The 26,266-nt window shown below is 38.0% G+C and overlaps 1 protein-coding gene across 4 annotated transcripts in view; it reads right to left on the bottom strand.

Annotated features, from left to right (window-relative positions):
• Positions 1-26,266, bottom strand: part of LOC108024892 (uncharacterized) — a 219,850-nt gene that overhangs the window by 107,483 nt on the left and 86,101 nt on the right. For 2 of the 4 annotated variants that reach the window (XM_050890298.1, XM_044091590.2), the window contains exons 2-3: positions 21,971-22,215; positions 10,302-10,407 (exon numbers count right to left, since the gene is read on the bottom strand). In XM_050890298.1, coding sequence (XP_050746255.1) covers positions 10,302-10,407; positions 21,971-22,187 — 323 coding nt within the window. In that variant the 5' untranslated portion in view covers positions 22,188-22,215. The remainder of the gene's footprint in view (positions 1-10,301; positions 10,408-21,970; positions 22,216-26,266) is intronic. The other 2 variants (XM_050890300.1, XM_050890299.1) reach the window with 1 other exon arrangement.

Here is a 26,266-nt window from a genome sequence, read left to right as displayed (position 1 = left end):
AGTCACGGATTGTAGGCCAGCAGAAGTTATCCATGCCAGCAGCGACGAGGCTAATTCGGCTATTAGAGCCAAGATCGACAAGGCGCAACAAACCAACCTCGATAGAATTAACACTTCAAGACAAAACAGAGTCTTTGAAGTTGGGGAAAAGGTCCTCGTGCGCAATAATAAAAGACTCGGAAATAAGCTGACGCCGCTCTACTCGGAAGAGCGCATAGAAGCAGACCTAAAAACGTCTGTTCTCATTAAAGGGAGGGTGGTCCATAAGGACAATATAAAATAAACATCTCCGCCATCCATACTCGCCCTTATGTTATTCAGAACTCAACATTACTACCATCTCCACAGGCTTGCCGTTATACTCGTCTTACTGCTGTCCATAGCGAATGCGAGAATTACCGACTTCTCTCACGCGAAGTATATTCCGGTACTGGACGGGAATGTCCTGGTGTGGGAACAATATGGCCTAGTTAGGCACTCGACAAATTTGTCTGAGTTCTCCAGCATAATTGACTCTACGGTCAGAATGCTGGAGCTGTTCCCACAGTCGCATATGAGGAAGTTATTGGAAGTGGACGTCGATCATGCCCAGAACATTCTGGATGAATTAACCGTGCACCATAGAATGGCCAGGAGCCTAGATTTCCTGGGCACTGCACTTAAGGTCGTGGCAGGCACGCCCGACGCGGAGGACCTCTATAGAATTAAGACTAACGAAGCAGCGCTGATCGAAGCAAACAATAGGCAGGTTGTAATCAATACAGAAACACAGAAACACATTAACCAACTTACAGATACAGTAAATAAAATCCTCAAGGAAAAAAGGGACGGGTTAGTTGACTCCGGCCACCTTTTCGAAACACTTCTAGCCAGGAATAGAATCCTCATTTCAGAATTACAAAATTGCATGCTCACAATCACACTTGCCAAGAACAACATTATAAATCCGGTTATATTTAATCACAATGACCTTAAATCTATCTTTGACGAACAGCTCACAGAGGTCCCCATAGTCAGTCTTATGGCTGTATCTAAGATTAAAATTTTTCAATCTAATGTCTTTATCCATGTCTTAGTTCAGTATCCTAAAGTTAAGCGTATTTGTAAAAAAGTCCTGCTCTTCCCGGTCGCGCACTACCATACTATTCTACAAATAGAAGATAACAGCGTGGCGGAATGCGACGACGAAGTCCTAGCAGTTTCCGACTGCGCCTCCACCAACTTGGCCACATTTTGTAAAAAGGCGCCGCACGACACCTGCGCCAGGCAATTACATGCAGGCGGGGCGGCTACATGCCGGACGCGGCCCAGTAATCTGGAACCACTTACAATCGTGGACGACGGAATAATGATCGTCAATGAAAAACTCACGAGGATCACCATCGATGACGGTCCCCCAACAACCATAATAGGGACCCACCTTATTACTTTCGAAAGGAAGGCGGTGGTTAATGACTCCGTGTTTTTGAACCTCGGCTTCTCTGTGAAAAAGAGCCCAGGGATCGCGGCCTCCCCATTAATCAACATAACGGGACATGATCACATATTGAGTTTGCCATTACTGCAACGGATGAACGAGCACAACCTGCGTCTGATGCAGGAACTCAGAGATGACGTGTCGGCGGGAGGTGCACCTAAGATGTGGTTCGCCGCGGGAGTTGCCGTCAGCTTTACATTATGCGGCCTGGTCCTGCTCCAACATCACTGCAGGCGCAAACGAGAGGCATCCCGATTACGAAAGTCCATCGACGAATTGGCTGTCACCGAGGACGGCGTCTAATTTAAAGGGGGGAGTAGTTAACAACCAACTCCCAACTTGGGCTGAGCAGGCCAATTCATATTCCCTTTATTAATATTAATCACTATTATTATATTATTATTACACTTCTTATACCACTCGTGTATGGTTCGCCTCAATTTGAGGTCCACCCTAATGAGCCCAAGTGCTGAGCCAACATATTGTGCCAACATATGGGCCGTGGCTTTGTCCCATTGGCTGACAGCGAACGTATGACTTCTGCAAAATGTGCATGGTCAGCGGTCTGCCACGGGCATCCGGTCATGCATGAGCCTTTGTTAATTCTTAAGTTCAGTTCATATAGGATATTCAATAAATAAAGAGCACCAGCTCCTATTAATGAAACTCCGGCACTTAGCCGTTAAATCTTTAATTAAAATATACTGACTGAGTCTCTAGGCCAGCAGGTAAAGAAGGGCAGTCACCCTTCCAATGTAAACTTCCTAATCTTCAGTGGATAGGAGTAGCCAGCCGGCTCCTCAAGAATCACCAACACCAAGTACGCGTGATCCCCCCTGGATCCAACACCCGTCCCATAAGAATTGGGACTGATATTAGTGACTGCTGCGTGGGACCTGCCCGCCAGCCGATCTGTATTATATAACAATTAGTGACTACTGCGTGGGACCTGCCCGCCAGCTAACCCCCATTAAATCTATAATTTATATATACTTTATGGGGTCGGAAACGTCTCCTTCACTGCGTTGCTATCTTATGACTAAAATCATTATACCGCCTGCAAGGGTATAAAATGATTGGAGGGCACAACTTACCCTTTTTTACGAGATTGGCTATCAAAGCCATTATTTTGGATGAGCTGGCAGTGGACGGGGCGGGGAACTCCAGGCAGACCAAACATTAAAATATTCTCGACTTATGTGATTATTAAAGGTAAAGCGCCTAAATTAATTAATTTTAATGAATAAAAATCCAATTTTGTTTCTGTTCCTTTCAGAAATGGCTTTCATTAACTTTCAACTTCAATGAAAATACATATAAACAAAGTGATTTCCTACATGCCAGAGACTGTGTCTACAAAGACAACAGCGTTTTAAAAAAAATAAAGCCAAATAATTGAAATAAGTAAAATCGATATTTTTTATTTTTAGATTTCCCAATTAGGAAAGGTATCATCTAAAAGCGTCTGTTAAGTCACTTCGACGTCACTTCCAGAAAGCACTTCAGCGATATCGCTTTTGGATCGCGGAAGTAGCTCCCGTCGGGAGTTGCAGGGTTAGAAGTGTCTTTCGCGATAGAAAATGCTTACAGGGTAAGTCAGCATAGAGAATCGTCCTGCTTATCCGCTGCTCGTTAACATATGGTGTAGAACAGCGGACAGAATTCACATACCATCACAAGTTTGCAACTAACACTCACACTCATGCAAGCAAAAAGGTTCCTACGGGAATCCCGTTGGGATTCCGGGGGGACATGTCTTTTTGAAATTGTATGGGATGTCCGCTTTTTTCCAATGGGAAAATGAAATGGAGACTTTTTCGAAGTCCCCTCGGATTTCCCTTGTTCCTTATAAACTATTGTTGTATGACCTGTCCCCTGCAAGGGAAACGTCCCAGGGAAAACCCTTCGGAATTTCTTGATTTTTCCACAAACCTTCACCTGCAAGCAAACGTCCTAGTGAAATCCCGTCGGAAGTTCTTGATTTTTCCATGGACTTTTTTTCGGAACGGTAGGGTTGTAAATTATTCAATAGAATAAGTTAGCCACGCACTCTGTTTATACCTTTGCAGAGGGTATTATGATTTTAGTCAGAAGTTTTGTTTGCGGCACTAGACGAGCCTATCTAGCCATGTCCATTTGTCCGACCGTTTCTACGCAAACTATTCTCTCAATTTTAAAGCTATCGGGCAGAAACCTTCCCAAAAGTTTTCTTTTTTTACAGGTTGTAAGATATAGGAATAACCGGAAAAATTAGTTCTTAATTACAAATTAAATTTTTATCAAAATCGGAGGACTATATCATATAGACAACCAACAAATTATAGCGTCGGTGTTTTTTATGATCTTATACTATTGGAAATATTGTTATTTTGTATTTTTATGAATTTCGAATTAAATTTAATAAAAACCAGACAACACTAATAAGCTAAGCTTTTAAAGAAACGGATACAGACGAAATAAAATAAATATAAAAAAAATTTTTTTGTCTCATTGAAGCTAGCAACATTTTTTAAAAATGTAACATAGTACTAATAACATGTAGCTATCAAAGAAATTGTTAGAGAAATAATAAACTATTTTTTTTTAATATTTTAAAAAAGATCATGGTGTTACTAACATAAATTATTTCTTATAACTGAAAGGGTATACAAACTTTCTATCTTATTTCTCTCAGCGTTTTTCAGTATTATTTTTTTGATCTGCTCTGTCTTTGCATTGGCAGCGCTATAATTGTCTTTTTTTACCTGCTTTTCTCTGCCTGCGTTAAGACCAACAAAATAACAGGAACACTATATTGGTTAGAGAACAGAGGGAAAACATTCCAAAACATTTGGCATTTTCTGGCTCTGACGTCTTAGCCTTTCTTCTTGGTAGGTTTGTGGGCTTTAGTATGGGCGTATTTGAATGTCAGTGGATGGAAATAGACGAGAAAAATACATTTCAGTTATAATTGTTTTGGATGGTTTGTGGGCATCACAAACGTGCGCTGCTTACGAAAATAAAGAAATATAAAATCGGACCTTTATCTAATAGTTTTAGAGTTCACATCGTTCACAAGGGCAGACGGTCAGACGGTCAGAATTATTTCGGTTCCCTCCTTGACCCATTTTTGGTTTCAATTGTTTCCGGATGACATTTGTAAATTGATGTGCTCGAAAGAAAAACGGCTTTCGCGCAAAGTGCAAAGCCACGGTTGTGTACCGGAGCTCTTTGTATTTTTTTTCTTGTAAAAGTTATTTGATTTGCAGATTAGTTTTGTTTTGGTTGGGGTTCTGGATGGCGCCATGAGTACGGATTCCAGGATATCTGCGCAGTAGGTGTTTAGCTGTTTGGTTACATCATTGTGCAAACATTCTTTGTACTATTGTAGCTCTATGCTATGTTTTGGGATCTTTGAGTGCTTTTTGTCACAGCGAAGTCAATTAAGTCTGGAACTTTTTTGGCATCAGCAGCCAGTAAGTAGGTCTGACAGAAATCGTACAGAAAAATCATTTCTTACAAACCTTTGGTAAAAGTGGAGCTTTATACGTCCCCAGAATAAGAGTCCGGGTTTCCAGGCCTTCTTATCTGGATCGGTCTAAATTATATTCCTCGAAGTTTATGCTTTGCAATGCGGTTATAAGGTTCTTCAACAATAATTCTTTTATGCAACAGGAATTTCATTCTTCAAGGATCTGCTCTCTGTATCCAATTTAATCTTAAAAGTGGTTCCCGATTCCTTTTTTGTTTATTTTGATTATATTTATATTGCTGGCAAAAAACAGCTATCTTTCATAACCTTTGCTATATTGGTGATGGACACGTCGTGTTTAATTCCTTTTGAGACTACGTGCCTGCCCTTGCCCCTTAATACGTGTATCAGGGTTTTTAGTCGCATACAGGTAATTGGGTATGTTTCGAAAATTATCTTATGTTTTAATTTAAAGCTACGTTTAGTTACTATGACCTTTAATACGAGGTATTCCGTATTTTCTTTATTACGGCAAACGACTTCTTTACTCTTATGTAAATAAGTGGGCACTATGATTTTTTAAGGACCGCCTGCCACGGTTAAGTTTGATTAATTTCAACATTTTAATTTTGCGGGCTAAGCTTTTGCTTTATTTTTATGTAACGATCTTTACCAGTCTATATAGCTGGCTCCGCTTGTAGTTTTTTTGCTATTGTCGATATTGGCCTAACAGCTGTTTTTGGTAAATTTAATCGGCGCTGTAGGACTTGACAATTAATGGGAAGTCTCCTTATTTGTTTGTAAGATTAGTTTCGAAAAATAAAATTACGCAAATATTAGCATTCCCCTTCAGGTTAATTCTAACTTCTATAAAATAGATAAAGTCGATTTCCGTCAAGGTCTGTTAGCCCAAACTTCCTGGTAGCTTTTTAAGTTTCTGGCTAGGTTACATCTAACCATATTAGGATTGGTATTTTTCCAAAAGATTATTATCTTTTGTCGATAAAAGCTGATATCGATTATCGATTGATTTATCTAACCTTGGCAGAAAATGAGATTCATTCGTGAACATTCTCGTAACATCAAGCATCGATTTTTTTTTTATTATATATGCTATATTTATAGAATCTTTTCTTATGAGACTAACAATAAGTATATAAAATCTTGTTAATATAACTTACCCTACAGTCATGTAGACTGAATTTAGGCTAATGGGCTCTAATAATTATTACGGGGCTGGCAGATCGTTACGATCCAGACGAGTTCTGTTCGTAACCCGTGTCAGGTACATTGCGAGATTGTCTGGGTGCTGTGTAGTCTTGTCATGGCAGGCCGCTATCTGCTTTACTCTTTTATCTTTAACAAGTGGTATGCCCAGATCCCTGTGGATGTTTTCGTTCCAAGCATACCATAGTGCCCCAGTAATTGTTTGCAGGATTTTGGATTGTGCGCGCTGTATGATGTCAAAGTTGCCGTTGCTCCCGTTCCCCCAAAGTTGAGAGCAGTAGGTTAGAATGGGATTAAGGTTGGAGTTGTAGAGAAAAACCTTACAGTTCAGACGCAGGGTGATCGAGAGCTTATAATCCAGTGTAGGCTGCCAGCCTTAAATCTAATTTATACTTTCTTGCATTCAATGTGCCTCCGCCAGGTTAGGCGTCTGTCGAGGTGGACACCGCGATATGTTACATCACTGACTTGGGGATCTGCGTACTATTCAACGTTTACACTTTTGTTCATTAATTATGATTCGCCAGTCTGATAGCGACTTCTCAACTACCACCAAATGATCAGCTAGTTGAGCTGTTGCTCTAGTTGGGCATCTCGATCGGCTCAGGATTGCGCTGTCGTCAGCAAATGTGGACGTATTTAGCCACTCGATCGTAGGGATGTCTGCTGTGTATAGGACAAACAGGGTAGGACCCAGTGCGCTACCTTGTGAGACTTCGGCTTCAATGTTAAACTCGTTGGATGTCGTTGAATTGCATCTCACCTCGAAGACTCTCTGGTAGAGGTACGACTTAAGTATCTTATAAGTGTTTTCTGGCAGTAATGTTATGATTTTATGCATGAGGCCTTCAAGCCACACTCGGTCGAAAGCCTGAGAGTCGTCGAGGAATATCATACTACAATATTCCCGATGTTCGAAGGCTGTACAAATTTCTGATGTTATCCGTTTTATTTGATCAATGGTTCCGTGACTTCCTCGTAACCCGAATTGATGTGCCCTAATTAAGTTCTGCTCTCTAAAATATGGTGTTATGCGCGTGAACACACATTTTTCTAGTAATTTGTCACGATAGTAAGCTTATTGGCCTGTACAATGAGGGAATTTTGTGGCCTTTTCCAGGCTTCATTCCACAACAGTTTACATACAACATCCACTGCGCGGTTTAATTATTATTTTTGGCTTTATTAGGTCGCCCCCTGGATTTTTTTTCAGTTTTTAATGGCAATTTCCGGGTTAAGCGGAGGTAGCTTGTGGCGGCGTTTGGCTAAAATACATTTCGTAGGTGCAAAGCAAATGTTTCGGCTCTGTCTTCGTCGCTGCGGGCCCCAGTGCCCGTGGAGTTTCTGATCGGAGTAACTGGTTCTATCGGAGAGCTTAGATTTGGGTGATCTCTCAACAAAGGATGTTTTGTACTGGTCGGCGACAGTTTCTCGATGTACCTACACTGCGCAAGCTCTTCTTCTTGCTTGAGGGTTTTGATGAGTCTGCGGGTGGCTTCATTACAGATTTGGTTCGAATGGGCCGATCTGCCGATTGCCAAGCGCGTCTTGGGCGTCGTTTTTCCCGAACTAGTTGTTAGATTTGCAGGTTAGTTTTGTATTGGTTGCTACGCACAATTGTTTTTTTTTTGGTGTTGAGATTTGGTTGCTGCCACGAGTAATTATATCATTCTCAATGTTTAATTGTGGTGATAGCTCAATCTAGGAACTTACGTACTTTTTGTACTTTAGCAAGTTAGTTCTATGCGAGGTCAGGCTAAAGAGAGAGTTATTAAACAGGCGAGTGATCCGATGATAAGTCCAATAGCATTTGGCGCTCACTAAATTTCTTGGGACGTTCTTGGTCACAGCAAAGTCAATTAGGTCCGAAAGTTTTCTGGGATCAGTTGGTCAGTATGTGCTCTTCAGTTATTGTAAAACGCGGTGGAAAATAGACAGCGGCTATAGTGATACTGCCCTTGCCAGCTTGTAGTTTTATATACGTAGCCTGCAAATAATTTGTTGCAAACCTCCGATGAATTGCGTTCCCTGATTAAGATTCCGGTCCCTCCGTGGGACTTACCGTCCGGATGATCTGTGCAATATGAAGTATAACCTCTTATTTGGAAGTTGTATTTACCTGTAAGATGCGTTTCTGCCAGCAGCATTATATGTATTTGGTTTTCATTAAGGAATTGAGTTATTATGATATATTCGAAGGCAAAACATAAATTATTTAGATTGTTGGGATGTGAGCAATTTATTAAAATGTTTTGATTTTCCAAATGAAGATCTGGCTGCTTTCGCAAAGAAAACATCACTTGTTGTTTGGGATTGCAGGTAGGCATTTTGTGCATTCCGGGAGCGTTCATATTTTGCTTGTTGAAGTCGACTCTTCAGCTCTTTATAGACCGGGCAGCCAGGATAGTTTGCGGTATGGTTTTCTCCACAGTTCCAGTTTGACATTCATGAGTGGTTGCTGCTTTTTTTGCGAAGAATCCTTTTTCTTCCTTTCCGTATTGACCAATGCGTTAGGCTCTATGCCCTTTACCACTACTTGCAAGCCCTTGCTACTCTTGAGCTGGTACGTGTAGTAGGGTTTCTTAGCCTCGTCTAGATATTTGGCTACAGCTCTGAATTGATTTTTAGTTTAAGCTTGAAGCTTTGTTTATTGAATATTCCCTTTGACAAGAGGCGTAACCTAAAAGTTGTCATTCCCGACCAGCGCAACAATTTTCTTTACTAGGGCATTTGAGTTCTGTTCCCTTATGTAAATTAATAGTGGCTTTGGTTTTTTGTACAGCCTGTCCAGCTTCGTATTGATTATTTTCAATATTCGACAACAGTTTGAATCTGTTGTTACTAGATGCCCCTGGTTGTTCGCTGCCTTTATTAGGGCAATTTAGTGTAGGTGTATTCCTAACCATTTTATTTTGCGGGCTTAGCTTCCGTTTGGAAGTAACGATCCATGACAGTCTGTATATCGGACCCACTTGTTGTTATATATTACCTATATTGACACTCGTACTTACAGTTGGCTTTGTAATTTTATTTGGCGCTGCAGAAGTTAACGATGCATTCCAAATCGCGTTGTTGGTAACGGAGACCGTTGAAATTAATAAGGTTGCAGTGCTCATTGCTGGTGAGCTGTAAGTCGAAACTGGGGGTTCTACATTCCACGCTCTATGAAGTGGGACTTGGTGTGAGTAGACAGCTCTCGCGCTGTCAATAGTCAGTAGGGCTGAGATGCTCTTTGAAGAAGTTATTTCTACTTCTGTATCACGGGTTGAGAAATATGAGATATAACTGTTTCTCTGGTCTACGGAGCTTCTACGTTTTTTTTCGAATTGCCGCTCATTGAGCTGTTACTCGTTGCACTTCTTAGTTTTTATAATAACTTTGCACTATTTTTATAGTTAGCACTAATTATTGTTTATTATTAGCGTATTATTTCCTTTACTCTAGTATTTTCAGTTATTTGTTTTTCACTATTAAGCTACTTTTTCCGGAGCTCGCGCAAAACACCTCTGCACTCTCCGGGCGTTCAACTCTTGCATCGATGAACTTTGATATCTGTATGGCGGTGAAGCACGTTCCTATAGCTTTGTAACAAAGCGTGAGCGACGATCTCCACAAGGTCGTGAAGGTTGTTGCTGTGAGTGAACTGATAATGGAAGATCATGATGTGACATACCTTGAAATAGAGGCTTCTTTAAACATTTCATCCACTACTAGCTCACATTTGATATTGTATAGACAAACGGACGGACGGACAGATGGAGTGACAGACAGACCTAGATCGAATCCTGATCAAGAATATGATAGTCGAGAACGTTTCTCAACTAACCTACCTACTTGACATTAAGATCATGCATTCCGGGTCAACTTTAAAAACTTTAGTCAAACTCTTAGCCGATCTGAGCACTAGTTTGATATAAAAGCATTGAGACTTATTCAAGTATTCATATCAAGATAGTACGCTTTCTACCAGCATTTGTAATTGATATGACTTTGAATTATAACTATATGCCTTCATATAACTTTGATATGAAAAAATGCGGAAATCGGGAACAATATTAAACGGGTACTGTAATATTTTTTGTGGTAGTCGAGTACTCGTTTACAGCGTTCACTCTTGCTGAAATTTATTTTTAATCGCTAACTAACCTTGCGTGTTGAGGTCCAACGAATCCCATGTCATGTGCTGAACTTGCTGTGATTTGAGCATCTGTTATGAATAAGGACTCCATGCCCAACGGTACCTTGCATGTGGCTATAAATTAACGGAAAGGACATATTTTATACGTTAGTTAATGATGACGAAAGCCAGGAGGTAAACTTTTGAATTTAAGTATAGACGCAATATTTTTAAGTCTGTACATCGTCTTCTTTTTTGTTGAAGATTGTACAATGAAAGATCAGTTAAAATGCAAATGAACCATCGCGATGTCAGCCATCTCAGACGTAAAACATATAAAACAAGTTTGATTTAACCAAACGCTCATTCATTGCCATCCGGTCTGCAGAACTTATATACTTACCAATTGCATTTGCTAAAGGAGGATGACTTTTTCTCTTATCATTAAACCCTACAACAATACTGCGTCTGAAAGTCGCCTGCTGAGCATCGAGAGAATCAACAATGATTTGACATAGCCGCAGCCCAGCAGGCTTGCCAGGGACCAATTCACTCTTGATTTCTTCCAATAAACACTTTGTAAAGTGTGTGGATCATAGGTGGACTGTTGCGTTTATACACCCATTAATCATGGCATTTAATTTAATTTCATTTGTCAATACCAATTGGTACGCAACGAAATTCTTTCGGCTAGCTTAGTTTATTGCGTGTTTGTCCCACTAAATGACAACTACGCAAGAGGCTAGGGTGACACGTTCGCGTAGAAGGGAAGTAAAGCGTTACTGGTGTAAACCTAGACTGACAGCGCGAATTGAGTAGAAATCCTGGGACAGAGCAAGGGACATGCGGTTGTGTGTCAAAAGGAGTAATCCGGCATTCTCTTTACCCTAGTCTGACCCCCTCGGCTGACCCCCTCGCGAGTCCGAGTCGAGTCAACGCATCAGGGACATGCAGCGCTAAGTATTTTCAGAGATCTTTAAGGATTTTCAGGGATGTCCACGGTCACGTTTAAATTTGGTGGGACGAATACAGAATCTACTGAACTAGCCGTACGTATATCGTAGCGAGCATACCACATAAATCAAATTGTTTCACCTGGCGCCGAAAACGTGATTGTCACAACAACTTAAAGTACAATGGGAAGTGAGTGGATTTACCGTCTCAAGAAGGACTTCGGCCATGTCGTCCTGGGCGGCAGATTAGACGACATGAGAAAGGCATGGTCGAAATATTACTCAGAAGCGGAAGCTACATACCACGACAGGGCCGGCCCACGCATCACGCTAACGAACGCTGAAGGGGACAACCTAGTGGCAAGCCTGAGCATTGACAACTTGAAAACGAGGCCCACAGGAGAGAGTCAAGGCAAGATAGTAAAACAGCAGGAGTCGCTAGGAAGGTTCGCGAGTGGTCGTTCAGCTCGACATCGCGGAAAAAAAATACGAGTTCCTGAAGCAGGTAAAATAGTCCGGGAACACATACGGCTTGGATTTAGACATGATCCCCTAAGCGATACCGGAACTGCTTAAGGGAAGGTTTTTGAAGAGTTCATTACCAACAACAAGCAATAGAAAACCTGAGCAGAGTTTATAGAAAGCTCCCACTCATACTTCTTGCCGGGTGGACCTGGTGGATCAGGTCCGGCAACGGAAGAGCTTCAGAAAGTCGTTCAAAGACTACATGATTAACATGCAGACGATGGTGAAGTCACTTAATTATTCTATGAAAGAGACCTAAGAGCGTAAAAAGTTTCGGACATGGATACTCAAATGGTCTTAGCCGATAAGTACAAATAACTCGAAACAGAACAGGAAGCATTTGCACATTAAAGGAAGTTCTAAGAGACTAGTTCGGCATCACCAACGTAGGTCACATCCAGAAAATGAAACCAGAAACATGGGCAACAGGCGCACCACACGGAGGCCAATGGACACCACCCCAACAGTAACAAAAAAGGCAGCAAGCACAAGTAAGGTTGCCAGACGAAAGATGGAATTGATGCACAGCTGGTGGTGGAAATCGCATTCGGGAACAAGCGTCTGTTAATGAACCTGGTGACACTACAAGGGGTAGTGAAGTCATTGGTTTTGGTTTCTAACACAAGTTGGAACCGAGAACAAGTGTGCTGGACACGAAAAAATAAAACTAGCTATCGGTGGCTACCGAGTTTAAACACCATGATGGGAACATCAATCATGAAAGAGCAAAAGACTTTAGAATAATAAGACCCATAACGCTATACGTTTTTTTTTGCACACGATTTTTTCGTGCAGGCTCTAGAACTGGCTCCAGGCTGTCTTGTAATTTTGTTCTAGAGCCAATCGCTCTCTTGTAAACCCACAGTGACAACCAACCAATGTATGTGCACACGTATTCTCAAGCATAGCCCTTCAATTCTGCAGTAGGCTCGCGGGGACATGTCAGACGGCAAAAAGTTTTTTTTCTCCCGAAAACTATATGCCGCTGTCGACGTTAGCAGAGAAGCCAGCGCAGCGTATAACAGTGCCGAAAAAAACGGGCGTCCAACAGGGAGAGTCAGATCTTCGGATATTCCTCTCTTTCCGTGTCTTATGATCTGCCTGCCCGCGGCTCTCAGAGAGACAACCTTCGGACGGTTCTTTTTTTTGCGTCTCTCCGTTATGTTCAGAAAGAAACCAAAAGAAGAAGAAGGTAAACCGCCTTGTGCGCTTCGACACATTTTGAATTAATAAAAGTGATATTTTTGAATACAATAACATCAGGTAAGTTCTACCTTAAGTGGAAGATATTGTGAGGTAATCCACGTTTAAAGTACGTCCCTTTTTGAGATGTTTTATAGGTTTTACAACGTAAGCTAAAATATTCTGGTTCCGTTACACTTAGGTGGCGTGAGGAAATGTTTTGTCCCAATAAAAGTCAAATGGTTCGGAAAGGTAAATATACAAGTAAAACACATACCCATATTTTTTTCTGGAGCGTTGGGCAAGGATTCGCCCGGACCAATGATGACGAACGTAAAAATCAAATTAACTAAGAAAAAGAATAGGCTAACTAACAAAAACTGTAATTCAAAAAAAAATGTAATACAAATTGAATAAAATGAAGTAAAATGTAAATAAATATGAATGTATTTGAAATGTAATATTTTAATAGATGAAAACTTATAGAAAAATTAGAAATTTCCGAAGCGATTTCAATTTGAACGTGTCACTTGCAAGGCTTTTCTTAAATTAAATTTCGTTGGAAAAATTCAGAATTTCCACAGTGATTTTACTTGGAAAGTTTCACTTGCAGGTGACAACAACATACAACAAATGTATATAAGGAACAAGTGGAATCGGAAGTGAATTGAAAAAAGTTCCCTATTCATTTTCACGGGCAACATATTTTCGATTATCGATTTTTTTGTTTTGTTATGTTGGTACACTCTTCCCTAACATCTGTACCAATTGAATCCCCTTTTTTGTTTTGCGTGGATATGGATCAAAGGATTTGCATAAAATTTTGTGTAAAAAATAAAATTAAGTGCTCCGAAGCACTTGAAATGTTGACAGTGGCTTACGGTGAAACTGTTCTGGTTAAAAAAAATGTTTACAAGTGGTACAAACTCTTCCAAGATGGCTCGAATCATGAAATTTTTTTAAACGTTTTGGGCATGAGTCGTGTGTCAGCGAAGTTTGTTCCAAAATTGCTGAACTCTGACCAAAATAACCGTCACATGATCATCGCTCAAGAGCTGTTGGATGACGTCAACGACGACCCAGATTTACTCAAAAGGGTCATAACTGGAGACGAATCATGGGTATATGGTTATGATATCGAAACCAAAGCCCAATCGTCACAATGGAAGAGCCCAGGTGAGCCAAGACCGAAAAAAGCACGCCAAGTTCGATCAAATGTCAAAGTTTTGATCACTGTATTCTTCGATTACCATGGCGTGGTGCATCAGGAGTTCTTACCATATGGTCGTACGGTCAATAAACAGTATTATCTGGAAGTTATGCGCCATTTGCGAGAAGCAATATACGAAAGAAACTTCCAGAATTGTGGAAAAACAATTCATGGCTTTTGCATCACGATAATGCTCCAGCTCACTCATCTTTGCTTATGAGAGATGTTTTGACCAAAAACAACACCACAATAATGCCTCAACCACCATATTCACCGAATTTGGCCCCATGTGACTTTTTCTTGTTCCCAAAACCAAAGAGACCTATGAAAGGACGGAGATTTGCAACGATTGAAGAGATAAAGACTGCATCGCTGGAAGAGCTCAAGGCTATACCGAAAAGTGCTTATGGGAAGTGCTTTGAGGATTGGAAAAACCGTTGGCATAAGTGTATTGTATCTGAGAGGGATTACTTTGAAGGGGACATTGATTAATATTGATAAATAAATTAATAGTTTTTCTTGAAAATACAAAGTCAACTTACTTTTTGAACACACCTCGTATTTAAAGACCTAAAAGACAATTTCTACTTTTTAACTAGTCGAGTAAACAGGGATCCCCTCGAAAATATATTTCCATGCGTCCGCGCAAAAGGTAGTAACAGTAGAAACCCTTCCGTTAATGAGTTTTATGTAATAATTGCAAAATTTATATTTTTTCACATAAATTTTCCCAAAAGTCGAATTGTGAATCAGATGATGATGTTATGTTGCCAGTAGCGTCTGATTCAAATATATAGCCGTACATTGAAAAAAAAAGAAATACAGAACCAAGAATATACTGTCATCATATATCATTTTCGGAAATTGTACAAAACAATGAGAGGAACTTTGACCAAATATGGATCCTTTTTTGTGCAACGACGTACCCATTGAATTAACCTCTACTAGATATTTTGTTAGATATATTGCAAAAGGAGCCAGTTGCGATAAATGCAGATCGTTCCATATAAAAGAGAAAGCATTCTGAGCTTTTTATACGTGAAAAAAACAGCAACTCGGACTTTGAAAAATTAAAAGCACCATCTGATATTTTTTTAATGTCCATAAAATACAATAAAATATATTAAATATAATATTTTTTAAAAAATAATAATTATTATTTTTATTAATTATTGTAGAACAATGTCGAGGAGAGTATTGATTACAAACTATGGTTTGATATAAATAATGAATGTTATGTGCATAAAATATATCTTTTAAACAAACTTGTTAAAGTTTTACTTTTTAAGCATTGCAAATGACTGTGACAGCTGATAGGCTGTCAGAAAGAAAGGGAAATGCTGTAAATAAATATGTAAGGTATATTAAAATCCATTTTGACAGTCAAATTATATCTCCTATGATTACAGCATGCATCTTAGACTCTGGCAGTCCAATTTCGTTGCTTAAAATATCTTTGTTGCCCAGGGAGGCCCAATTACTTGAAGTCAAAGAATAATATTTTGGTATAAATAGAAGCCTATTACAAATCTACGGAAAAATTTTATGTTTTGTATTAAAAGGAACAATAAAATGTTACTTTAATTTAACAGTTGTCGCCAATGAGTCAATGATACATGATGTGATTTTGGGTAGAAATTTTATGCAAGCTTGTGATTTAAATTTAGATTTAAGAACTTTAAAGATGATAACTGTAGAAGATACAACCAAAATGGACACAACGACTGCTGCTAGGGATCTGTCTTTGCGCGTCGCTGAAGTAAATCATAATATTGAGTGTTTAGATGACTTTTTAATCGATAATGTTTTGGAATTGTCGACTAAAGTTTTAAAAGCAGAACACGCAGTCGTAAAAAATCATAATGAAGAAACGAGTCATACAGTTATGAGACAAAATAGTGAAAATGTAAGTCAAACAGTTATGGGACAGAATAGTAAAAGCATAGGTCAAACAGTTACAAGGCAAAACAACGAAAATATTGATCAGACTGTTATGAGATTTAACGGTGAAACAACTGAATTTGCAAATGCAGAGCAAGACAGTCAAAATACACAGAAAACGATTATTAAAGAACCAACAGCTACAGGTACAAAAGGGCAACTGGAAATTGAAAATTTTGAAACCGAAATACTTAATATCGACTTTACAAGCAGCGAAACTATATATTTTAACTGGGACAAAAGCACTACCTATGAAATACAATGTCGTTTCTTAAAAATACTGGAAAACAGTTATGTGAAAAAAACTAGACCTGAAAAACCAATGATTAGAGCAGAAATGAAACTATGTCTAGATAATGTAAAACCTTCAAGTTGCAGTCCTCGACGATTATCATATACAGAAAAGGACAAGCTTCAAAAATTACTAGACGAATAAGATTAGATTATGCATTGATTATAGGAAACTGAACAAAACACTGCTGAAAGACAATTACCCTCTGCCACACATAGATGATTTATTAGATAAATTAGTTGACAAAAAGGTATTCTCAAAGTTAGATCTTAAAAATGGATATTTTCATGTTTTTGTTGATCACGAATCTGTAAAATATACTTCATTCGTAACACCACTAAGACAATTCGAGTTTTTAAGAATGCCAATGGGTATCAAAAATGAACCATATGTTTTTCAACGCTTTGTTAATAAAATCTTCGATGATATGATTAGAGAAAACAAAGTAGTAGTGTATATGGATGATATAATGGTCGCCAGCAAAGATATTAATGAACATTTAGAAACATTAGATGAAATCTTTAAAAGGCTTACACAGAACAGATTAGAACTTAGAATGGATAAATGTGAGTTTTTGAAAGCAAATATAAAGTATTTGGGATTTTTGATTTCTGAGAATGGCATTAGGGCAAATGATAAGGGCATTGAAGCGGTAAAAAATTGTCCAGTTCCCACGAAGGTTCAGGCAGTACAAAGTTTTTTGGGACTTTCTTCATATTTTCGAAGGTTTATAAAAGATTTCTCTACAATAGCAAAACCTTTGTATGACTTGTTAAGGAAGGACAAACCATTTCAATTTGGTGAAGAAGAGATGAGTTGTTTTCTCACGTAAAGGAAAAACTTATTGAGTCACCAGTACTGGCGTTATATAAACACAAGGACGATACGGAATTACATTGTGACGCAAGCGCTCTAGGATTTGGTACTGTACTGCTGTTACTGTACTTTGGCGGTTATTTATGCTCTTCGTAGATTTAGGATATATTTGCAAGGGAAACATGTAAAATGAATAATTTCAGACCGGTGTAGTTGTTTTACATCTAAAAACTTCGAAGAATTCATGGAAGAATATAATGTGAAGCACATCAAGATAGTTACAGGCTCACCACAAGCCAATGGTCAAGTTGAAAGGATTAACAGGAGCCTTGGACCAATGATAGCAAAATTAGTTGATCAAAGTAAAGGTGTATACTAGGACAATGTTATAGATAAAATAGAACATGCTCTAAATAATACGTTGCACAGAAGTATAAGACAACTTCCGAGTAAAATGCTGTTTGGAGTAGAACAAAAAGGAAAGATTGTGGATGAACTTAAGGAAAAGCTAGAGGACATAAATGAAAATAAGAAATTAGATAGTTTAACAAAGATAAGGAAAAAAGCTGAGGCCCATCAAAAGCAAGTTCAAGATTATAATGAAAAATTGTATAACAAAAGTCGAGTAAAGGCTAGAAATTATAAAAAAGGAGACTATGTAATGGTGAAAAGTTTTGGCTCGACTGTTGGAACTGCTAGGAAACTGATTCCCAAACATAAAGGACCATATGTGATTGCAAAAGCGATGCGCAATGACAGATTCTTCTTAAAAGACGTCGAAGGTTTTCAAGTAGCACGTAGTCCATATTTAGGTGTTTGGAGTGTGCAAAATTTAAGACATTGGATAAAAACTAAAAAAGCTAAAAAACAGAAATAAAAATGTAACTTATAACGAGAAAATACCACTTAAGTATCTATATATTGTAAGGATAAAATAAGCATGCATTTTAAGTCAATATGTCTTGATCAGGTGATCAACCGGTCAGGATGGCCGAATTGTAGTAAATTAAGTGACTTGCTATACGTATAACTAAGTACAACTCTGCTATATATAGGTATAGGTAACTTTAACCTTTCGATGTAAGTGTATATTAACTAGTATTTGAATGTAACGGCTAGCTATTCAATAGTCTCTAGCAATTACAAGTATCTTCTGTGATAAAGCGGCTAATCTGGCAACTCTGGTTAATGTTAAGTATCGATATTGATCGCAGCCAACTTCAAGTAATCGTATGTTAAACCCGAGGCTATGCAAAACCAGGCCATTGCGAATAAGAAGTGAAAGAGAACGGTCAAGTCTAATAAAGTTATTTAATTCGTGTAACAGTTTATGCTGCTATACATGGAAATGTTTTAATGTATAAAATTAAAGCATTTCAAATCGACTCGAAGGTCGTATAAAAATATGACCCCATTAGAATTGTAAAGGCCTCCCCGTGTTGTTTCCTGGGTACTGTTTATATATATGTACACTATATTACGAAATATAAAAATATGAATGTCATATATACATACATGTCAACGGTAGCAAAATCGAGTGGCGATTTTAACACATATTAGGAAAACTTTTTTAAAATAATGGTAACAGACACCAATTAGTTAAAAAAAACTTGTTACACTAAGACGAAAGCCACACAAACTATTTATGATACTTATCTTTTAAGTTAGTTTTATAAGTAAGCACACAATACTAAAAGTATTATGTTAATTTAAAACAGTTAGTATATAAAAAAGTTTATAGTAAATAAATCTGTTGATATTACACGTCCGATTTAAAAAAAAGTAGTGCTTTCAACAAATTTAAGTATCTCATCATTTTTTTACGCCTCCAAATAAATCCGTTTGCTAAGCTGAGAAATGATTTGCACTGAAATTCGTCTTCTCGACCAAGATACGTACTTCGTATCTTAGAGATTATATTGGCCTTTGACAGAGCATTAAATCACTGTGAAGGATCCAAAATCAATCGAGAAACGATACTACCCGAAGAATCCGAATGTTCGAGGCAAGGTCAATGCAATGGTGGACGAGCTTCTTCAAATGGGATACATGTCATCGAATGATATCATAGTGATAAGACGCACGCTGGAAGAACACAAAGAGAATCTGAAAGAAATATTTTGGTGGCTAAAGAAAGTAAATCTGCAATAATGAGAATTTTTCAAGAAAGAACTGCTATACCTTGGCCATCGCGTGACTAGCGACGGAATAGAAAAAGCTAGCAGCCATCGCTAAGACTAGACTAAACTGTGCGTGCTACCTGCGCCAAAAGTCAGTGTCGTTGTTATTGAAATCTTCATGGTTCGCTGATCGCGAGCATCCAACGCCTCCGAAAAAAGATAACGGTTTGAGCAGTGTGAGCAAATTGAGCCACGGCGTGCCCATCTCTGATCCACAGTACCTGGGCGTAGCATCATGGAATCAATTTTTACCTGACTTCGCAAAAATAATCACACAACTCAACAAGCAGACACTGGAACATCAGACTGCAAGCGAAGAAGTAAAGATAAGACTCATTGCAGACCCCATTCTGGCGTCGCCGGGCTTCGACAAACCTTTCATCCTGCAAACAGACGAAAGCGACTACGGCGTCTGAGCAACATTGACCCAGAAAACTATATATGGTGGTGGCAGACGCTTTGTTAAGGCATCCACTACCAGAGACAATTCGGGGTATTAAGGAGACACCGACGCCAGTAGCTTCTGCAGCTTCCTGGATTCAGGAAAGGTTCGAAAAGATAAGGACCCAGCCTCAAAAGTTTCCAACCTACTTAATGTAGTGACAACCTAAACAGAAATATACCACATTGCGCGGGCAGCGAGGATTTCGTTACGTATAAGATGTGCGTCCCGAAGGCTCAAAATAGGTGCTGAAGGAACATCACGTCTGTCAGCCCCATACAATTGGCCAGGTATGCACAGAGATTCAACCCGAGCAGGTGGCTGGTATTGGAATCATGAGCTACTGCAATGCAACCAAATTCTGCTAGTATTAATATACCGGTTCTCAAAGTGGATTGAGTTAGTGCCGCTGCGCAGCGCGACGGACGAATCGCATAAGAAAGCTTTCAATGAACCCATAATAGCAAGGTATAGGGTCCAAAGTAATCATAAAGGACAAAGTAGTTCAGTTTGCCAGTAGAATCCTCAAGAGTATCGTTTCCGAAATGGGTACCAAGCACCAGTTCACAGCTTCATAAACCCCGCAAAAGAACTCTACTGAGTGAGCAAATAGGACGATGGAAACAATGATAGCGCAGTTCGCAGGGCAGGACCAAAGAAACTTGGATAAAAAATGGACTGAAATCAGTAAAATCAGCAGTAAACACGAGCGTTTTGGAACCCAAAGCGATTATTACCCAGGGCAGACAGCCAAGATTACCGAGTGCCCAAAACGACAGTGAGACCTTAAGGTCGATCAATACAGGCCCCAGAGGAGAAGGCTAACGAGCTCAGGGACATCTTTGAGATTGTAATCATCATGGATTTTGCATCACCAGTAATCTGCAAAAGATTACGTAAACTTAAATAAAGAGCAGACCATCCACGTAAACGAGCTTAAACATGAAAAAGCGCAAGACAAAAGAGAGCAGTTACAATGTGCAGACCCAACAGACTAACACATGATACTACAGATGACTCCATTGTAGTACAAAATAAATACAAGGATACTAAAAAGATAAACTCCCTGGAATCTCCCAGGATACTACAAGGCAGTACAAGGTAACTACAAAAATTCATATAAACACGTCAAGGATGACATAAGAACAACAAGAACTCGGAGAGGAACAAAAAAACTTGAGCTGAGCAGGAAGCCCAGGAACCTGCATGCCACGTCTGACTCTTCTAGCTTTAACAGTTTCGGAGATATCAGAGTTCATACGAACAGACTCGCCTTGTGATCCTGATCAAGAATATATGTTTTATGCCTGTTACATACTTTCCGATGAATCTTATTCGACGATTAATAGGTACAAATACTTAAGCTACAATTTGTTTCATATTTTCCTAAAAATTTTCCGATCGTTTCTATGACAGTTATATGATAAAATCGTTTGATTTTAATAAAATTAAATACGAAATTTAGAATTAATTATTAAATCTTAATTCCAAGCGTAGTAGGTTATTTGTTAAATACCACCAAGGAAATAATTATTTTATACGTGGTTACGATTTATAAATATATATATATATATACTACCCGCAAAAAAGAGACGGAAAGAACGACGGGCAGACGGACATGGTTAAATCGACTCGTCTAGTGACGCTGATCAACAATACTATATATAGACTTTGTGGAGGCAGAACCGTTTTCTTTACTGCGTTGCAAACTTCTGATAGAAATCAAAAGGACAAAATGGCTCCAATGGTATAGTATAAGACGCTATTTATAGAAGGGAGCTATAAATATAAGTAATTTGGCGCAAACTTTTGTGTACAAGAGTTTTAGTAAGGATAACTATTTTAATAGTTAATCAACTATTTGTTATTGTAATAACAAAATTGTCTTCAGCAATGAACAGTAAAAAAAAATTGGAATATATAAGCATCTTTTTTAAATAGCACATTTATCAATTTAAGAAACGAAATAAGTTTACATGTACGAATTGATTAATATAAGAAATTTCAATTTAGACTAAAAGATCACTAGCCGAGTAAATCTAGCCCTGTCAATATCAGTGATCCTGTGATTAAGAATAAGCCCAAGCACAAGGAGCACCTCTGATCATGATTCCCGCCTGAATATATACTACCTTCAAATCATAGCCCTGAACTTACCGATATCAAATGCCGTCGTTGTCGGCGCGTTGAGCATTATACAGTCGCTGGTGATCACCAGCACCAATAGGCTAAGCTCCCTTCTCCATCGGAGGGTGCGGATTGGAGGGCGGGGAGCAGCAGATGTAGGTATTGAGCGGATAAGGTTGGAAAGGCACTGGCGGGAGAACATGATGATGTTGATGATAATAGCTTCGCATGGTAAGGAGTACATCATAGCGGTTCTTTTAAAGAGGCAGTGAGGTCTGCAATGTATAAGAAATATATTTTTGAAGTAAATTTATAAAGAGTGCTAACACCAAAACGCAAGCCGAATAAGTTGTGTAGAGATGATTGTTTTTTTTTAATAGGAAAAATTAACAAAGTATATCCGCTGATTGGCCCCACTTTGGCGGCTCAATACAATCCAGTTGGAGGTAACATATTTTGGCCTAGCGCTTGGCTCTTTTTACCTATTTTGATCGTCAAAAAGACCAGTCCATTTGGGAAAAAATAATAAAAAAAAGCACTGAAAAAAAGAAGTTTAAATAAAAAAAACACCTTCAGGTATAAAGCTAAATAAGTCAAAAACAAAATAAAGAGATCCTCTCCGAAAATTTATGCAACCTACTGGCGTCCACGATTCGGTGAAAGAAAGGGGTAAAATCTTCTACTTCTCCATGCCAAGAGGTTCCCAGAGAATCCCGAAATTATTACGCTCCCACATTTGATCCGCTAGGTAAAGTGAAAAGAATTACAAGCGTCCACAGCCGGAAAAGGTTTCTTATAGGTCAAAACGCTCATCTCTTCTGACGTTGGCCTGTTTAAGACAAGACAAGTACTATATATAGCCGATCGTAACGAGTGAAACACCAATCAAAAGGCATCGCAAAAACTAAGAAGATAGCATTCCGAGACTTTAGAAATATCAATTTGTTTGGGAAAAAAAGCAGTGAAAGTCAAAATGTAGAAAATCGGAGCAGCTGGAGTCGGTGGGGATAATTGGCCCCGGCTTTTAACCTAGTTTCTTACGGAGAATGACATCTCATTTGTTGAAATCCCATGTTTCGTTTAAATGTAATTCCAAAAACAAGATTTTCTTTGTGGCTTTGTAGGTATCAATATAATAGGCATTTTATTCCTTACTTGAATGCCCAAAAACATAAAGCCGTTTTAAATAAAAGAGAAGCAGTTATAGACTTTTTAAAAGTATATTATAACTTCAGTGATATTATAAAAAAAAAGTGTTTAAATATTTTTTTTGATTTCGATTTTTATATCCTTGCAGAGAGTATAATGATTTTAGTCAGAAGTTTGCAACGACATAAACTATATATATTCTTGATCAGCGTCACTAGACGAATCGATCTAGCCAAGTCTGTCTGTCCGTCCGTTTCTACGCAAACTAGTTTCACTCTCAGTTTTTTCTTATTTTGATGGTGTATATAAGTATATATATAAGTCAGACGGATCGGACAACCATATCTTATAGCTCCCATAGGAATAACATCCTACGATCGGATGATCGGAAAATAGCAATATAATCATAATAAAATAATATGGAACAAATGAAAGCTTCTTTGATTCTTGACTATACTATACTATATACTATATACATATATATACTATATATACATATATACTATACTATTACGAATATAATTATTTGTATTTTGAAAATTAGACTTAAATTTATATTGCTGTTAAAGAAACGGTCAGATAATAATAAAATAAATAAATTCTGCATATTTCCATTGAGTTTTCACTTATCAAAATATTGCATCTAACATACATTAAATTTTATTTACTGTTTACAATTTTTAATTAAAGTTTATTGTTACTTAGCCTAGTTTTTTGTTTTGTTTATTGTTTTATACGTCCGTCATCGCCTTTGTTAAACATTGGCCCGGGTGCTTCAAGTCCCTGTTTAACGCTTCTAAAAATAAGAGCATGTGTTTAAATAAAATGTGTTTTACTTGTATACTTGTATATACCTTTTCAAACTGTGTAAAGCCCTTTACGGCAGTTTTTTTTGCACGAAACATTTTATCATCACACCTTCGGGTAAGAGAACCAGAATTTTTAAAATTATATTTTAAAACCTATAAAAAAACATCACAAAGGGACGTATTTTAAACGTAGATCAACGCGCACCATCTTGTACACATTTACACAGCAGTGAAATGGTGATGTGTCTCTTTTAGTTTTCCCACAGCTTGATCCAAGACCTAACTTTATTCGCGACTTAGCAGTTTTTGGCCAAACAACGGGGGAGTCGTAAATCGTTCAAGACGTCGGAGAAATTTTGGTTACGGTGACATTAGACTTGTATGACGAAAATCTTGAGTTACAAGATCCGAAGGATTCCGTTTTGGAAGGAGTTTTGAGAATTCTCAAAAGATACTAGAGCTTTCGCTGGCATAATGCTGTCAACAAGGGCTGCTGGGAGTAATAAAATTAAAAATTATTGGTTAATAAAAAAATATTATTATTAAAAAAATTGTTTTATTTTATAGATGCCTTACAAAATTCACAAAAAATTTTGAGGTAGCGGAAAATAAGGTAGTGAAATTTAAGGAAAACCACTATCGAGGAAGTCTACGTAGTGACATAGCGCACCAGCTGGGTGTGCGAAGGCGACTAATACATATATATAGACGAAGAAATGAAAATCGGCAGTAATAGTCCGATTATTTCAAGTTATACATCAATCGAAAACTATTTAAAACAAGAAAGGAAGCTATCTTCGGGAAGCCGAAGTTTGTATACCCTTGCAGTTATAAAAAATAATTAATAATTTTATTAAATTGAATTCGAAATTCTCAAAAATACAAAAATTTATATTCCCTATATTATAAGATAATATGTCAAAAAGCCCCAAAGCTAAAATTTGTTTCACATTATTTCCCAGCAATTGTCCGATCGTTCCTATGACAGCTATATGATATAGTCGTCTGATTTTAATAAAATATAAATCGAAATTCAGAACTAACTAAAAAATGTTATTTTCAAGCTTATAAGGTTATATGTTAAAAAACACAATAATAATTTTTATTTCATGTGTTCCTACTAATTTTTCGATCGTTCCTATGGCAGCTATACGATATAGTCGTCCGATTTTTATAAAATGTAATTCGAAATTCAAAACCAAATAAAAAATATTATTTCCAAGCGTAGAAGGTTAAAAGTTAAAAAACACCGAAGATATAATTTTTTCATTTTTTCCCGATATGGGAGCTATAAGATATAGTTGTCCGATCCGGCTGGTTCCGACTTGTATACTACCTGCAATAAAAATAAAATTTTTGGGAAAGTTTCAGCCCGATAGCTTTAAAACTGGGAGACTAGTTTGCGTTGAAAAGGACGGACAGACGGACATGGCTAGATCGTCTGGTCTAGTGACGCTGATCTGTTGATATATATACTTTATGGTTTCGGAAACGTCTTCTTCACTGCGTTGCAAACTTCTGACTGAAATTATTATAGGGTATAAAAAGAGTGGCTGACAGAGTCAAAGGCCTTACTAAAATCTGTATATTTACTTTCAGACGACAAGAAATACGACGTCACTACAAATTATCCAGCGCCACACAATGCAGATAGCGCTAGACGTTTTGTAGCATTTTGCAGTCGTTATAGACGTTTCATAAAAAATTTCGACGTATATTCACGGCACATAACAAGATTATGTAAAAAAAATTGTTCCTTTCGAATGGACAGATGATTAGTGAATCAAGAGCTTTCACTAAGGAAGACAGCAATAAGTGTACTACCGAGCAGAAATCAGCTGCAATACACTGGGCAATATTACATTTTCAACCATATGTTTATGGAAGACACTTTACAATAAAAGCAGATCACAGAACAATATCTTATCTATTTCCAAGTTCCAAACTGACACGTATGAGTCTAGAACTAGAAGAGTATAATCCACAGTAGAATATTTAAAGGGAAAAGATAATTACGTAGCTGATGCGTTATCCGTCAAAGAATTAAAAAATATTACCAGAAGTATAAATGTCAACACAAGATATCGATGTAGACAAGAATCCTGCGCAGAAAAATATAAAGTAGTAAACAGAGTCATAAACAATAAAGTAGTGACCTTGCATGTAAACAATATGACATGTTTACTTAAACATGACAGAAAAATTACAGCAAGGTACGATGTTAGCGATTTATATACTAATAAAACAATTGAATTAGATCAATTCTTTCAAAGGTTTGAAAAGCAAGCCGGTATAGACAAAGTCAGCCAACTTAAAGTGGCACCGTGGGAAAATATAATTTTACGAAAGTGGGCAATAGAATATTAAA

Source organism: Drosophila biarmipes, unplaced genomic scaffold, assembly GCF_025231255.1.
Source record: "Drosophila biarmipes strain raj3 unplaced genomic scaffold, RU_DBia_V1.1 ptg000019l, whole genome shotgun sequence".
In the NCBI taxonomy this organism is placed as follows: Eukaryota; Metazoa; Arthropoda; class Insecta; order Diptera; family Drosophilidae; genus Drosophila; species Drosophila biarmipes.
The sequence above is the reverse complement of the archived record's forward strand: the minus strand, read 5'-3'. Positions and strand labels throughout refer to the sequence as shown.